This window comes from Tiliqua scincoides, chromosome 1 (genome assembly GCF_035046505.1).
Source record: "Tiliqua scincoides isolate rTilSci1 chromosome 1, rTilSci1.hap2, whole genome shotgun sequence".
NCBI lineage: Eukaryota > Metazoa > Chordata > Lepidosauria > Squamata > Scincidae > Tiliqua > Tiliqua scincoides.
In genome coordinates, this window is record NC_089821.1 from 34,122,070 (window position 1) to 34,139,878 (window position 17,809).

The 17,809-nt window shown below is 42.2% G+C and overlaps 1 protein-coding gene across 4 annotated transcripts in view; it reads right to left on the reverse strand.

Moving 5' to 3' along the window:
* Positions 1 to 17,519, reverse strand: part of PPFIA1 (PTPRF interacting protein alpha 1) — a 72,136-nt gene extending 54,617 nt beyond the window's left edge. For all 4 annotated transcript variants that reach the window (XM_066636605.1, XM_066636596.1, XM_066636587.1 and 1 more), the window contains exons 1-2: positions 16,051 to 17,519; positions 14,173 to 14,436 (exon numbers count right to left, since the gene is read on the reverse strand). In XM_066636605.1, coding sequence (XP_066492702.1) covers positions 14,173 to 14,436 — 264 coding nt within the window. In that variant the 5' untranslated portion in view covers positions 16,051 to 17,519. The remainder of the gene's footprint in view (positions 1 to 14,172; positions 14,437 to 16,050) is intronic.
* Positions 17,520 to 17,809: the final 290 nt, after the last annotated feature.

Here is a 17,809-nt window from a genome sequence, read left to right on the forward strand (position 1 = left end):
AGCCTCCAGTCTCCAATGAGCCTCTGGCCCTCTGGAGACTTGCTGGAGCCTGTGTTGGCCCGACGCAACTGCTTTCAGCATGAGGGCAACTGTTTGACCTCTTGCATGACCTGTGGGACCCCTGGTATACAGAAAGAAAACAGTAATAAAATGCCAAAATAGGAACAACATATAAAGTGGAATAACTATAAACATCAAGAATAGTACAATTAAACAACTAAAACAAAATATAACCACAGAGACCTAAAGCAACTAATTAATGGACAGTACAAGGAGCTGGTCTGAGTGGGGAAGGCTTTCATCCATTGCTCCAGTGCTGGGGGCAAATGACAGTATAATGAAATAAAAGGTAACATGCTACCAACATAGTAGTAATATTGACTTCATGGCATATTTGGTTAAAATCAAATAATAGGCAGTCAATATTTCCAGCCAACTAACTTGCATGCTGATCTTGTATATCTCATATCTAAATGCCCCAAGCAAACAGTCCCTGGCCAACACACTATCCCAAAGGCCCAGCCCAAGCAATGTATTCTCTACCAGACTGCATCTATACAAAAGTAATAAACCCTATTAAAGACAGGGAAGTACCAGGGGAAGAATAGGCAAATATAAATTAAGACAAACCCAACACTGTACTGTAATAAGCACTGAGAGAACAAGTATACAGATGCTTATTAAAGGTAAACAGGAAGTGGGATACTGAGGAAGTACCTATGACTGCTCTGTAAATAGAACAGATTCAGTTGGTTTATGGCAGTTATAAGATCTGAAGGGGTCTCAGGGAGCCCCAGGACTCCTAGGAATATACGTTGAGAAATGCTGTCCTAAATTAGAGACATTTATGTACATTGGTGTATATGTAAATGTCTCTAAGCGACTTACGACAGCATTTCTCAAAGCGTGCATTCCTAGGAGCCCTGGGGCTCTCCAAGACCCTTTCAGAGGCTCCACAAGCACACCATAAGAGATTGCTATCCACCCCTGCTCGGTTTGCTTGTTCATGCCTCCCACCTCTGCTGTACGTAGCTCTTCCTCCTTATTCCCCTCTAGTTCTGGCTCTTTGACAGTATTTGGCATTGGGCTCAGCACTCTGCCCTCCATGCATGCGCTGGCAGTGCTCACTGCCAGAAATGTTAAGGCTTCTGAGACCAAAATGTCTGAGAACTGCTGAATTACAACATGCAGGGCTTGCCCCATTCATTAGGGTGTTACACAAGTACTTCTAAAGCTACTGTTATGGGGTAGGGAAAGAGAATGCAAAAGACCTCTTGATCTCTTTGATATCTACTAGTGTCTTCACAAATCCTCCAGTTGTTGTATATATAAGAAAGAGCACAAACTGCCTGACAACTGCATTTTTCCATATAGATATATACTAGAAGCAAGTATTACTTGCATACTGTAGTGGACTAAGTTTGACTTTTCAGCACCAACAGTTCTGAATTTCTCATTAAGATTTTTCCTTAATAGCTTCAGTAAGTGAAGTCCAGTAGTCCCAGGGACAGTGGGAAAAAAATTGGCAGGATTTCACAATAGGAATATTCACTCTCCTATAGTGTTTTGGTTGGCAACAGAATTCGTAAGTCTGTACTAGCTTTGTGTCTGGTGGGAAGAGGAAGGGGGGAGTCTTTCACTAAGTCACCTCTCTTCTTAATGCAACACTGCAAAGCAGAAGATACTTTTTTAATTAAAGGAAAAATTCAGTACTTCTCGTTCAACAAGTTTTCAGTTTAAAAAAACCACAGACACACACACCAACAACCTAGTTTTTAATGAAAACTTTGAAGTAGTTAAGAATGTTAACTTCAACTCACTTCTAGCTAGCAGCTTCGGAATCAAATGGTCTGAGTTGGCATGTACCACTAGCTCTTCGTTTCCTCTCCCATCCCCTTGTGCCAATTGCTTAAGAAACAATTTATTCAGATTTAATTACCATTCTGCATTTCATAGACACATCACACTGGAGGCACAGTAAGTCTATGCATATCAAAGACTGTGTTCTTTTGAAACAAATACTGCTAAACTATAAACTTCTCTGGGCAAGAACCAAGATCTTGCTTTCTGCAGCATGTCAAGTAAACACAGTTCAATTAAATAATAATAACCAGTACTTCTGGAATTAAAGTTTTGAGCATTCTGCAAAGCTAGGACTTGCTAACTACAAGGTTACCACCTTGTGATATTTAAATGCTTAATGCTTCTACTCTAGGTCTCTCCAACCCTTTTTCTTCTATGTATTTTAAGCAATACCTACTATAAGCGATGCCAAACTGCAGAAGTCAAGAGGAGGAAATGAAGCATCTGTTTAAGAGAGGCACAGACCTAAACAAGGGTCCTGGTACTAACACTAAATTAAAACAGTAAACCATGCTAAATGAAGTCTGCTTTCCATAAACTAAGGGCATAAGTAGAGTGCAGAAACAATTCTAATATTTTATTAATTTACAATGAATGAATGAATGATGCAATGAACAGAAGTTGTCATTGCTTCAGTTGAACAGAACCAGATCTACAATGTTACTACAAGGAACTGAAGTCATACAGTTTGAATTATGCAATTTCAAAATATTTCTAGTCAAGGGAACAGCTATCAATTTTATACAAATTATCAATATTTGGGGAAGCTGAATTAAAAATGACTTCTCCCTGTTGCTGTGTCAGGATCTAGGAAAAAGTAGGAGTCATGCAGTGTTAAGATTGGGTGCAGTTTAACCAGGCGTCGACAAATACTGGCTTGACTTACTAGCCAAACCTCTATTTGTCCTCACAAAAAAATCCCTCTCCCACCACCCCTAAGTTATCTTGTATGTCTAGAACAGGGGTGGGCAAACCCTGGCCTGTGGGTCATTTGTGGCCCTCATATACCCCCAATCTGGTCCACAGACTGGTATTAAAATTACTGCAACAACAGTAATTGCAAACAACAAGTTTGCAAACTGTAGATATAGGCTGAAGGTTTGAACTAACAAGGTGGCAAAGTTATATTACTACCTGGCACACAAATGAATTCATTGTAATCCTTTGGGGGAAGGGCAACAGCTCGAGGTTTTGTGCATGCTTTTAAATCAGAAGGTCTCACGTGTGTGTGTGCACGCGCACGCACGCACGCACACACACACACACAGAGTCAGTATCCAGTTCCATAAACAACAACATTTTACTAATCTTTCATGCTGGTTTAATGTCTATTTCAGTGGTTTTCACACATTTAGCACTGGGACCTACTTTTTAGAATTAGAATCTGTCAGGACCCACTGGAAGTGACGTCATGACCAGAAGTGACATCATCAAGCAGGAAAGTTTTTAACAATCCTAGGCTGCAATCCTACCCACACCTACCCAGGAGTATATCCTATTTACTACCTGTTAAAAGAATATATGTACATAGTAGCTTGTTAAAAGTACAGGTCCCCAAATGCAGTAACATCCCATGGGAGCATCAAGTCTAATATATTAAAAATAAAACATTAAAATGAATGGGGACCCACCTCAAATTGGCTTGCGACCCAGCTAGTGGGTCCCGACCCACAGTTTGAGAAACACTGGTCTATTTGGTTCAGAACCTGCCCTACATCCAACCTACTTGTCAGCAAAACACAACTCTCGATGAGAAGCAGCTTTCGGAATGCCCTATTCATTTGAAGTTTAATATTTAAACACTCCCCCATTCCCATTATCTACTCCAGGGTTTCTCAAACTGTTAATATCAAGGTTCAATTTTTTTCACAATTAAAATTGGGGAGATACTTCCTTTTTGCATCACCAAGATGTTACTTTTAAAGTATGTAAAAAAAAGAATTACAGTCAGTGGAACTCAGCTAACATCTATTTCTGCCATGGGTCACTATTCTGGAAACTCCCAATGCCCAGAGCAGCAATTAATTTGGAAACTCAATGGTCAGCCTCCTCCAAGCGCAAGCAATTATGCTCCATCAATACCTTAGGAGTGACTGAATAATTCAAACACACCTGATGCTCAGAAACTGGCAGGATTGCCTGATTCTAGTAAAGGCTGATAGCAGCAAAGAATGACTGGAGCAGTTAATCATGAAGAGATGCACCAGAAGACCCTCTCTGTGGTTGGGTACTTAAGGCTTAGGATCTTACAGTACACAAACTGGCCTTTCATGGCATGCTGGAATCCCAAGCAAAGAAGGAATTACTGTTCTATTCTCAAAAATATTTGCATGTACTCACAAACCATGAGAGGAACTCAAGCTTCTCTAAAAATGCTCTTACTTTGAGCAAAGGAAGACATGTTATCCAGTTCTTTGAAGCTGGTTGAAAATGACATCACAGAAACTTTGAAAACACACCTCAATAACTGCACATAATTAGAGAAATCAGAGACATGTAGAAAAGAGCTTCACCCATGCTGCCTTCAGTAAAGCGGTGTGCCCCAAGGATCTGTCCTGGGACCAGTGCTCTTCAACCTCTTCATAAATGACCTGGAGACAGGGTTGAGCAGTGAGGCAGCTAAGTTTGCAGACAACACCAAACTTTTCCAAGTGGTGAAGACCAGAAGTGATTGTGAGCAGCTCCAGAAGGATCTCTCCAAACTGGCAGAATGGGCAGCAATATGGCAGATGCATTTCAATGTAAGTAAATGTAAAGTCATACACATTGGGGCAAAAAATCAAAACTTACCACATATGTGAGGCTATATAGCCTCACATATAGGCTAATATGTGATCAACCTATAGACTAATTATAATTACCGTATTTATCGGCGTATAACACGCACTTTTTCCCCCTGAAAATAGGGGGCAAATGATGTATGCGTGTTATACGGCGATGTCTCTTTAAGGGATCCCGTTCCCAATAGTGCCTAGCGGCGGCACAGCGTCGTGACGTGATGTCAGCGCTGCGCCCGCCGCATATTATCACAGCCGCTGGCAGCTGATGAATATGGTAAGTGGAGACCCTTTCTTTGGGGAGGGGAGGGGGAGGGATTGAGGTGAGGTGGCATAAGTAATGCTTTGGATGGTGAAGAAGATGAGCTGATTTATGAAGATAGTAGCAGTGAAAGCAGCAGTGTTCATTGCGATTTTGAAGATAGCAGTGAAGATGAAGAGTTTCTTGGTTTCCCAGATAGTGATTTCTGAGTAAACTTTTGTAAAAACAAAATATCCAAGTTTCTTTTGTTAAAACAGTTGCTTTTACTGTCCTTTTACATTATTTACCTTATATGTGGTAATAATATTAATAAAAAAAAGTTCTGAGCTACCCTTATTTTTTTCCTGAAATTTCCCTCTTAAAATGAAGATGCGTGTTATACGCCTGTGCGTGTTATACGCCGATAAATACGGTAGATCTATAGACTAATGGGTTCTGAGTTGTCTGTGACAGATCAGGAGATCTTGGGGTGGTGGTGAACAGCTTGATGAAAGTGTCGACCCAATGTGCGGCAGCAGTGAAGAAGGCCAATTCTATGCTTGGGATCATTAGAAAAGGTATTGAGAACAAAAAAGCTAATATTATAATGCCGTTGTACAAATCAACGGTAAGGCCACAACTGGAGTATTGTGTCCAGTTCTGGTCGCCACATCTCAAAAAAGACATAGTGGAAATGGAAAAGGTGCAAAAGAGAGCAACTGGGCTGGGGCACCTTCCTTATGAGGAAAGGCTATGGCGTTCGGGCCTCTTCAGCCTAGAAAAGGGGGGGGGGAAGAAAAGCCTAGAAAAGAGAAAATGTCCTGAGACATTTCAGGACATGCAACATTGAGACATACAACATTATGCATGGGAAAGATAGAGTGGATAGAGAGATGCTCTTTACACTCTCATAGAACACCAGAACCGGGGACATCCACTAAAATTGAGTGTTGGGAGAGTTAGGACAGACAAGAGAAAATATTACTTTACTCAGCATGTGGTTGGTCTGTGGAACTCATTGCCACAGGATGTGATGATGGCATCTGGCCTGAATGCCTTTAAAAGTGGATTAGACAAACTCCGGAGGAAAAATCCATTACGGGTTACAAGCCATAATGCGTATGTGCAACCTCCTGATTTTAGAAATGGGCTATGTCAGAATGCCAGATGCAAGGGAGGGCACCAGGATGAGGTCTCTTGTTATCTGGGGTGCTCCCTGGGGCATTTGGTGGGCTGCTGTGAGATACAGGAAGCTGGACTGGATAGGCCTATGGCCTGATCCAGTGGGGCTGTTCTTATGTTTTCATGCACAACAAAGTTAAAGATTGATTTTTAAAATGGGTATAGCTACCTTATTTTGTGCAGCAAAATATCACAGGACACCTTTAACATGCCTATAGCTTGTAAGGTAAGCTACAGGCTCCACTGAAGATATTTCTGGACACTCCCTTGTTCATGTCTGGAGGGTATGAGGTGTGTTTCCCCCACAGAAGAGCTTGTGGGTGAGGAGGAGACACAAACATTTAATGGGCTCATGCCACAGAAGTTAAGCCAGAACAAATGCCTAAATTTAGCTTATTCCAATAGTTTAATTATTCCTTCTTTACTCAGGTTACTAATATACTATACTAAGGCAAAATGTAAAATGAGAAATTCAAAATCCAGTCTGAAAAATCGCTTGACAAAAATATTGACTATTTTAGGTCTGACAGTTTACACTGTTTGGCTTTATGGCATAATAAAGATTATTTGCTTTTGGATAGAAATGCAGCAATGCCATTTTATGTCATTAGACCAGCATGAAACCCTTTAAAAACTGTAGCATTCTTCTCGACAGAGTTCACACTATTTGTCACAAACTAAACCACTATAATTAGCCACATAACAGTTATTTCAACTTGTTCTATAACAACTTAATCTTCGTCTTTACTCATCCTGTGATTCTCCAACTGCAAGACTATAAAATGTGTGGAACTCTTTATGTGCCTCTTCAAATTAAACCAACACCAATTCCAAAAGATATTTTAGTCATTGTACATCTAGGAGGTCACACATAATTATTTAGCTGTTACTCATTTGTAAGCACAGTCAGCTTGTACATGTGTTATAGATTAATAAAATCTATTTAGTGTTGGAAGATAAAGCTGTGGAACCACTCCCTTAGCTATTTTAGGCTACAGATTTCATGTAGTGACCAAAAATCAATAGAAACACCCAAAATGTCTAATCTATTTCTCTAACATTTTTTTCCCAAAATACTCATTAGATTTGTACTATTTAATTTCAATAGCACATGGATAGTTTTAAGTGTTTCAGTTACCAGCAAAAATTCTCTTTTCTTGTTCAAGCTTTTTCATACTGCACACAGACATTAGTTTATATTTGTGATCATGAAAGTAGGTAAAAGCTCGATTATATAGCTCAGCTGAGCACCAAAATTAAATAAGTTGCCTCAGGTATCCTTCAAGTGTCACTTCCCCCCCCCCCCAGGTATTAAACAAACCAACACCTGATTAACAGCAACTATTATAATTAGGCAGCATACTGAGTGTGGCCATGCTCCAAATTAAAATTAAATACAGGTGACGTTGATTCACCAGTCAACGTTTTTATTCAGGTTGCTTTCAATATAAGAAAAGTCAGTAAGAAATGGGCAATAAATATTCACAAAAAGTATTTGAACTCTTGTCTTCCTTCAAGCATTAAAAAAAACAACAGTTAAGATCATCTTTAGAGGCCCTGTTCCAAATGCCTCCAGTTTTGGGAGTTAAGAAAGTGGCAACTGGAGATGTAGCCTTTTCAGTAGCAGAGTCCTGACAGATCTTAATGTTCTTCTTATAGCCTGGTCTCTGAAGTACATTTAGGATCTGGATCAAGCCAAAAACCAGATCATTTTGTCAACATTTTGACTACATTCACAGTAAAAATGCTGAGGTCATGCAGAACACAAATGAAGTTTCTATACTACCTACTAAACAATAAGAACTGACCTGAACTTTAGCTATAGTCAGAAGGCAAGAGAAAGTTTGTCTAATCAGAACATGTGACAATTCCACATGCACCAAATGTTATCGCAAAGGCCAACATACAAAAAGTAAAACTAACACAAATGCATTTCCCCAAAAGTCTCCAGTTATATAAAAGGTTATATTAGAAACCCCTAAGATTTGTCACCCTTCTGGGTCACCTGGGGCTTGGACTCACTTTGCTGTATCACTCAAGATTAACACATTACTCTTCAGTGCTGTACATCAGGGGTGCCCAAACCCTGGCCCAGGGGCCACTTGTGGCCCTCGGGGACTCCCAATCCAGCCCACAGGGAGCCCCCTAGTCTCCAATGAGCCTCTGGCCCCCAGAGACTTGCTAGAGTCCACACTGGCGCAACACAATTGCTCTCAGTGTGAGGGCAAGTGTTCAACCTCTCATGTGAGCTATGGGACGAGGACTCCCTCCACTGCTTGCTGTTTCACATCTGTGATGCAGCAGCAAAGGCCTTTGTGCAAGGCCTTTTATAGGCCTTGAGCTATTAATTTTTTTCTTTCCCCGGCCCCCAACACAGTGTCAGAGTGATGATGTGGCCCTCCTGCCAAAAAATTTGGACACCCCTGCTCTACATTAATTAAATCCCATTGATGTTAATTGAATATACTACTCTTTGAGTATTGAATATAGTTATAGATGTAATACTTCAGAACAGTGCTACGCAAGCATGCACTAGAGTGCATATACAGTATAAGCTCCCCACTTCCGTATTTTGCCTCCTCTTCAATCCAATAAGCAGAAGCACAGTGCAGGAAGTGCAGGCAGAAGTATCACAAGCCACAACCAGATAATTCAGGCCCTCATGCTTCAGTCAAGTACTACAAACTCAAAACCCATCAGCCAGGGTTTAAGATGCAAGTCTACAATCTAGAAAAGCTATTTGTGCATTTCATTAACTGCAAGTTGGACTCATCTTGAGGACAACTTAAGTGCACGTAATTATGAGCAGCCCTGCAGTATTGCAGTCTCCAACTTTTCTCAAATTAATTTCTCATCTTTTCAAAATCCATTGTAGCAAGGTATAATTTCCAAGACAAGATATCAGTGAAACCGAAAATGAAAAATGAAATGAGAATGTATTGTCCGCCACAACTTGTATTTGCTTTGATGCATGTAATTCAGAGTGTACAAAAGTTGTTGAGTTTCTCTTCAGTGTTCTTTCCTTTTTTGGATTTTTCTTAACATTTTTCTCACACAGAATTAACAGATAACCCAATCCAATCTCCCACCAGCCTGTGGGACGCACAATTGTGACAGAGCACATGCTGCATGATATTGGGGGGGGGGGAGAACCAGACCACCTGAGAGGGGCAAATAACTCATTTTTACTTGCCTTCCCATAAGCTGCTAGACAACCACTGGGTTTCCTTGGACCTACACCAGCTACTGAGTTGGCAAGTTGGGTCAGGATCTTGGTGTGCGCTGCTGCCTCGGATATACTCCCATCTCCAAACCTTCTCTGGTCTGGACTGCTCCCTGCCCTGATCCTCCATCACCACCACCTTACCTGCTCCATTGCAGCCTAAGTGAGCCAGAGGCACACACACAGGACCTCTGGCAGTTTGTGCCCAGGGCCCTGAAGTACATGACAGCAGCATGGCTTTTATGGCTTGCTTGTGTCATTAAAATTCACTCTCTCAGCTTTACATCGAAACACAGCTCAAGGTGAGGTTAAACTGAAAATGTCCCTTTTTGAGAGGCTCTCCTTTTTAAAAATGAAAATGTTACTAAAGATAACCTTAAGCTCCACTTCTAAAACAATTCAAAACAAAGCTAATGAACGCGGTATTCTCCTTTAAGCCCACTACCAAATATATTAGAAGCTTTTCTCCACAGACTCTGTATTCTACTAAAGTTCATGACACATGTCACTACAGGGTGTCAAAAAACATAAAGACATTTTAAGGAGTTCACTGTAGAAAACTAGCAACAATTGAACATCTAAGGCAGTGGTTCTCAACCTTTTAGCACCAGGACCCACTTTGAATGACAATCTGTCTGGGACCCACCGGAAGTGAAGTCATGGCCGGAGGTGACATCAAACAAATTAAAATAATTAAACTAAAACTAGTAAATAAGGGGAAGCCAGCCCTGTTCCACCAAGTGAATTTTCTCTGTAGCCTGCCTGCAACACCACCACCACCCACCCATCCCCCGCAAAAAATTCAGTAAGATTTTCAGCCCTACCCAGTGCACAGTCAATTTAAGTTCTTATATTTAAACCGTATCACTATAAGGACCCACCTAGCTTTACAGGTCTAAAAAAAAAATTCACCTTATCAGGCTCAAGCTTCTGTTTTATTCTTTTTATGGTGGAGGGGCTGCCTTCTGGAGCATTTGATGAGCTCCACTTTCATCAGGACCATTCCAGTGGTCTTGCACTTGTCTTTGCCTGACCTGATCACAAGCCAAGGCATGTTTGCTTACTTGTGAGTAAACGTGAATGTGTAGCTTAGTTTCACTTTCCATAGGGCTCAATACATTCGTCAGCTCAGGAGGAGGGACTTCCTTCTCACGTGTTTTTGGGAGCTGCATTCATCAAAACAGGACCATTCTGATGTCGCTAGATTCCTTTCCTCCTACTCTTTCCAATGGACTAAGGCAAGTTCACTTACTCACAGGTAAACATGCGATATGGCTGAGTTTCACTTTCCATAGGGCTCCATGCGTTTGCCTTCTCAGCTATCAGCTTATCAGGCAAAGTTTCACAACCCACTAACAATCAGGTCGTGATCCACCAAGTGGGTCGCAACTCACAGGTTGAGAAACCCTGATCTAAGGGAAACATTTGAAGAGATGTGTGGACCATCCCAGCACACACATTGGTGGATGTCTGCAAATGTCAGTGGTATATACACACTAATGAGGAACATTTCAAGTACTTGTTCTAACTCATTAACTAATTAATTAATTAACTGGATTAAGCAACTGCTTCTGTGTACACGATATGCAATATGCGTGATATAGTAGTACAGTATACAGTATTAATTGTAGCATAAGTTTGACAGTAAAGTGTGTGTATGTTTTATTGAGACATCCTGTACTTAAGCAAAAGCAACTATTCTGAAGAGACCCAACGATGAGGCAGCACAGGAGATCGAAACAGTTAACCATAGCACCGCATTTCAAAAGCAATTGATAACGAAGCAATTAAGATAGAACACATTATAGATCTATAATCTAGCATTAGTTGGACATACTATTTTGCTGAAAAACAACTAATAGCCCAATCCTGTGCTGCTCTCGGCGCTGGATGTTGCAAACAGGTGGTAACCCTATCAACTGTGTCACCTCAGAAGCTGGTGAAATAGCTGGCGCAGACTCGAGAAGCCCCAATGAGTAGACTTGGGCTTTACTCAAAATAAGGGAAACTGTCATTAAAATCAGGAAGTGAGGAGGAAGGGTATGCAAAGCCAAAGGATGGAAGCTGTGAGTTTGCTGCAATGCCCTCAGACAGCAAGGCAGAGTTTGGGAACCAATGAATTAGGGGTATGGCTGCTTGTTGTTTCATGTCTGTGATGCAGTAGCAGCAGCAAAGGAGAGGCCAGCCTTGCTTTGTGCAAGGCCTTTTATAGGCCTTGAGCCATTGCAAGAACTTCATTCATTCATACCAGTTCATCTTTAATATATTCATTTATGTAAACTTATGCAAATTTATTCAAATTTTAAATGTAAATTAATTCTTTTTTCCCCCAGCCCCTGACACAGTCACAGAGAGACGATGTGGCCCTCCTGCCAAAAACTTTGGACACCCCTGCTCCAGAAAAAGTTCTTTGTCTGGAGGAAGGGAAACTGTGAATGCTTCTCTATGGCTATATACTACCTTCAGGTCCTGAGGCAATACGTCTTTAATATTAAATGCTGGAGAGCAACACCAGGACAGTAGTGCTATTGCCGCCCTCATGTCTTGTTTATGGGTTTCCAAAGACATCTGATTGGCCACGGTGGGAAGTAGGATACTGGACTTGCTGGAGACCTTTGGTTTGATTGTCAGGGCTCTTTGTACATTACTAGGTTCATAAGGAAACAGAGGAGCAGTATTTTATTTATTTATAAAAATGTATATGCCATCATTCCAATCACTATAACTGCTACCTCTGCCGTTTCTGTCCTGCTAGAAAGGTCTGTAGCTCAGTGGTAATGCACATGCTTTGCATGCAGAAGGTCTAAGACTGAATCCCAGCATTCCCAGGCAGAGTTGGGAAAGAATCCTGTCTGAAATCACGGAGACTGCCGACCAGTATAGACAATACTGACTTAATTTGACCAAAAGATTTTGGTCAAGCTTTCAGTCTAATTCAGCGGTCTCCAAACTGGAGACTGCTACATCCAGGAAAAGCCCTCTCCAACCCAACTTGCGCTTACCATTCCACCATGGCGCTGCTCTTTTCCCCCTCAGTTGCTGCACAGGGACACTTTGGTCAGTCACATATATTGCCCAGCGTCCCAGCGGGATGTCCAGGCAGACATGACTGCCTGGAACATCCCCGTGCAGCGATCAAGGGGGAAAGAAGCAACGACATGGTGGAATGATAAGTGCCGCTCATGGGGGTGAGGGCTTTTTCCAAACCTTGGATCCAACCTGTGGGCTGGGGTTTGGAGAATCCTGGTCTAATTATGTCAGTTTCCTATGCCCTCCCCATCCTGCCAACAGTGGAGTTACATTCCTAGTGCTATCCTATGCTCATGTACTAAGAAATATCACTGAATTCAAAGGAACTCACTCCCAGAGAAGTGTGTACAGTATAGGACTGTAACCTTACTCTTTTATTGAAAGGTTTTCTTAAACTGCAGTTCCTACTGATATGGCTTTGATGATCAGATTCTTTACATACTTAACTCAATTTTTGAAATTATTAAATTGTGTGAATAAACTTCTTCCATCTTTAATGGCACATCCATTTTGTCCATTTTTACAATACAGTACTTCCCTCATTATCTGCTGGGGTTCCATTCCAAAACCCCTAGTGGATTAAAAAAAATCAGTGGATAATTAATAAAAAAAAAATCAGTGGATTATTATTTAAAAAAAGGTGGAAAAATAGATTCAAAGAGCTACTTCCAGGTTTCTTGCCCCTTCATTGCTCCTAATGGAATAAGGTCGTGCCTTGACATCCGTAGGGGTTTGATTCTGGGACTCCCTGCTAATATCATAAAGTGTTAAATGAAGCAGTTTAAAAAAATTAAAAGTGCATCCCTTTACAATTGTGGTTTAAAAATAGCTTATCCTACTTTTGTAAAGAGGCAGTAAGCAAACAGAAATGCAAAGGACCCCCTGCCTATGCCTGGCTCAGCTGAAGAATGGAATGATCGCTTGCATGACTGTCTCTCTACAACACTAAGAAAAGCAGTTTGTTTTTTTTAAACAGTGATTTTAAAGAGAGGCATTTTTTCCCTTCAGCAACAATCAGCACATTCCTTCTCATTTGCAGTGGCCATTTGTGTTGAGTCAAATCTGTGTATAAAAAATCCATGCATAACAAGGTTGGACCTGTACAGTACTTCATTGTAACTAAAAGGATGAACGTATATGAATGTTTCTACAGGCTTTAAATCATGTTATCCACTACAGTTAGTTATCACTTCAAGAGAAAGATTAAACATCTACCTAATGCTATTGCTAACTGTGCTAAAAAGCTAATTGTGTAAAGGTCTGAGATGTCTTGGTTTAGGGCAGTGTTTCTCAAACTGTGGGTTGGAAACCAATTTCAGGTTGATCCCCATTCATTTCAATATTTTATTTTTAATATATTAAACTTGATGCTACTATGCTATGTGACTGCATTTGGGGAAATGCCGCAGATCTCCACTTTTAACAGGCTACTCTGTTTACGCTTTCAACAATGATAGTCAATGGGGCTTACTCCTGGGTACATGTGGGTAGGATTGCAGCCTAGAATTATTAAAAATTTTCCTGCTTGATGATGTCACTTCTGGTCATGACACCACTTCTGGTGGGTCCTGACAGATTCTCATTCTAACAAGTGGGTCCCAGTGCTAAAAGTTTGTGAACCATTGGTTTAGGGTGTAATAACAGCATTACATGAAGTAACCTTCTATATTTTGTCACTAATTATAAACATTTTGCTTCATATTCCCTAGAAGATTTCACCAAGCAAAAAAGAAGTCAGTGTAGATTAAATATCATACAAGTTCTCTCAATTATTTAATTTCCTCTACATTTCTGAAGAAAATGAACAAAAGATCATTGTGAGAAAATACTGTAATGCCTGTTTAAATAAAGCATACCTGAGGAAGTGCAGTATTTAGCTGTCGTTGTAGAGAATCCCTTTCATGGCCAACTTCATGCAGTTTTCCCTGGGTTAATGCTAGTGTCTCTTGAGTCTCTCGTAGTGTGTCCAGGAGTCGATCTCGTTCTTCCAGCATGGATACCATTAGTTGCTCAAAATGGGAATCAGCATCCGACTGTAGGGGGGAGCCAGAACCATGGCTTCCACTTCCCCCTGAGGGAATCTCTGCCTCACTTATGGTTGGCATCACCTCACACATCATCTTGAAATGAAGTTTAAGACTTTTTACTTATATCATTAAAAAGACAAAGAATACAAATACAAGCAAAGGAAAATTGCAAAGCAGTTCCCCAAATCTTCAGCAGTTTATCTGAATGTGCACCTTTAGTATTAGAGGGTAATCAGTGCCTTTACAACTTAAATCTAACTTTAAACCAAAGAAGAGTTTGTGGCACCTCTCACCTACTTAAGATTTTAGTTTCTTTCAAAACTGCACACTTGTAGCATAGCGAGAGATTTTCTTCTTTAACACTCAAAAAGCCAATTGCCTCTAGGATCTTCTACTCAAGATCACTTAACATGGATTCGTTACTTTTTAACACACTTTAACTAAACTGCCATGGTTACAATGAAAGTTATTAAGAGAGTAGGATGCCTTTTTTCTATCCTTTCCACTTGTTTATGAGTCAGACAAGGAACTGAAATCTGCATTAGTAATTGTGAGTATAGAACCACAGGGCAGACAATGAAATTTGTTAACTCAAAGTACACAGATGTGATGCTACATGTGGTGCTAGACTCAAAAGTACTAAAAACAGAGTCCTGTTAACAGGAAGCATATAAGCTAATAACATAACAGCAGCAGCAGGGTTTGTTACTATATTTGGAAGAAAAAGGCATCCTCACACTCTTAAAACTGTACTCTATCAGCATGGAAGCAAATTAGTTATTATACCCTACATCCAGTTAGCCACACAAGCCTTCTACAACAAAATTAACACTAGGGCATTTTTGCCACTAGATGCAGCCAATTATTACAAGAGGATTCTGGAAGTACAGGGTAAAAAAAAAATACTGTACTCATAAAAGAGCAGGATATCAAAAGCATCACAGTACTGCAACACATCCCAGGATGCCACCCCATTCTGCTCACTGCGTAAGAGGCACTTTTTCAAGTGGGTGCTCCTCTTTTATTTAGCAGAGGGAGAGTAACTGGCCCTCTTCACCCCAGCAGTTGCCTTTTCTAGTGGCTGTCTGCTGGTGTTCTTTTGCATCTTTTTAGATTGTGAGCCCATAAGGGGCAGGGATTAGTCATTTGATTTTTTTCTATAAGCTGCTTTGTGAACTTTTTGTTGAAAAGCAGTATTTAAATACTGTTAATACTCCAGAAAGTGGTGAGAAAAAGCCACTGAAACCTTAGATCCTAGGACAAACTACTTTTACTTACAGGTTATGACAAAAGCTCATTCACTAAACTGAAGTAAGGTGAATATGGATTTGTAAGTTTTAGTACAGCATTACAAACACATTTAATACCCTGAAAAAATGGACAGTTCCCCTAAACAAACTATAAAATTTTCTATTAAAAACCAGCCCAATTAAATAATTCTAGTCGTTACTTGTCTTTAGAAGTTCATAATGATTCAAGTTAAACATAAGTAAGCAATTTTTTCAAGGGTTGTATAATGGGATCAATTCCTCTATTCATATGTTTATGATTATAATGAAAATGAACTTAATACTTAATTTTAAACATAGAGGCAGCATCAGGATTTACCCAACAGACTCAGAATGGAAGTTACTTTTTCCCCATTAAACTTTTGTATTTTGTAGCTACAAACCAAAATCTTTTTATAATCCACCAGTTTTCATTTACCTTGTTTGATTAAACAAAATGACTTTTGCCACAGGCTAAAAGTTTTCCCAGAGATATCAGCTCTTTTCAGAAACGCTGCATGATAATTTCCAAACACTTTTCAAACAGCACAGAGGCAGCCATCCATGTGGACTACTGTATCCATTCATTAAATAATCCCCCGAATTGAGTGAGACACACACAGGAGGAGATAAATAAGCTTGCTGAGAAATGGAGATGGTCCAAGAGGAGAAGCAACTAGTCTCCAGCGTAGAAAAATGGATAAACAAACCAACCAACCAGACTTCAGCTCTCTTTCTCGCCTGGTCCACAGTTCTTTTAATAGCCAGATTGGGATAAGCATGTGCAAAACAAACAAACAAAAGGAAGATCAACCATGTTTACTGCTTCTAGGCCAGTCAACAACAACAGCACTATTACATTTCTTTTAGAAAAAGCAAAGATGGGGAAAAGGTTGTGGATCTTCTTTCAGAAGAACTGGGATGCACTGCTGTTTTTCCTCCACCTGGGTAAAAGTTGAGGACGTGGATCTTCTTCCAGAAGGGGGGCACTGCTCTTTTACCTGCTCCTGGGGGAAAGTTGAGGTTATGGATGTTCTTCCAGAAGAGAAGAGGGGCACTGCTCTTTTGTCTCAGTCTGCGTTAAAGTTGAGGCTGTGGATCTCCTTCCAGAAGAGAAGGGGGGCAGCTCTTTGACCCCCTCCTGGAGAGATGCTGAGGTAATGGACCTTCTTTCAGAAGGGGGGCGCTGCTCTTCTTTCCCCCTCCTGGGGAGAAGTTGTGGCTGTGGATCTTCTTCCAGAAGGGGGGCACTGCTCTTTCACCTCCTCCTGGCTACAGGTTGAGGCAGCGCTTCCAGCAGAGAAGGGGGCACTGCTGTTTCTTCCTGCTGGGGGAGAAGCTGAGGCTATGGACCTTCTTTGAGGGGGACACTGCTCTTTTTCCTCTTCCTGGTGGGCAGCGCCGAGTCCCCTTCCTTCAGCTTCCTGGGTCTCCTCTGGCGCATTGACAACCCCTGCTAAGGCGGGGAGGGGAGGCTGAGGGGGGGAGGCTTCAGGGGGCGACAGAGGCGGTGCCCGCCGTCCCCTCTCCCTCCTCCACACACCGAAGGGGTCCAACGACGCCGCACCCCCAGCCGCCTCCCTGGTGCTGAGGGCGCAGGAGGGGAAGGGCCGAGCAGCCTGCGGGGTGGGAGCCGCAGGTGGGCGCCTGGAGCTTCCTCTTCTCGGAAGAAGACGCGGAGCTCCCTCAGCGGAGGCCTCGGCGAGGGCGAGCTCCACTGCCCGCTTCTCCCGCAGGCTCAGCCTGCCCGGTTCAGCCCCGTTCGCTCCGCCTCCTCGGGTCGGCGGGCACTCCCCCTCTGGCGGCAGCGGCCGGGCCCGGTCGTGGTGCTGGGGGGACGCGGAGCGAGTCTAGCCGTCGCGTCAGCCCGGCGCGCAGCCTCCGACGCCGCTCCGAATCCCGTCGCCGCCTCCCGTGCCTTCCCGGCATCCACCGCAGCTCCAGCCCACCACTGTGCGCGGCCCATAATGCACCGCGGCAGGGACAACCTGAGCCAGTCTCCGCTCCTCCCAGGAGCCGCAGGTTCGAGACTGGGCGGGTACCTGCGTGCGCGCCCCTGCCCCAGCGCCGCCTGGTCAGTTGGCAGGAGAGCGCGCTTGAAAGCAGAACAGCTGTCCCTTCTGGGCCTGCTCCCCTCCGGGGCTCACAGAGGGGGCTCGGGGGGGGGGGGGTGTTTGGGACTGTTCCCCCAGCCCTCC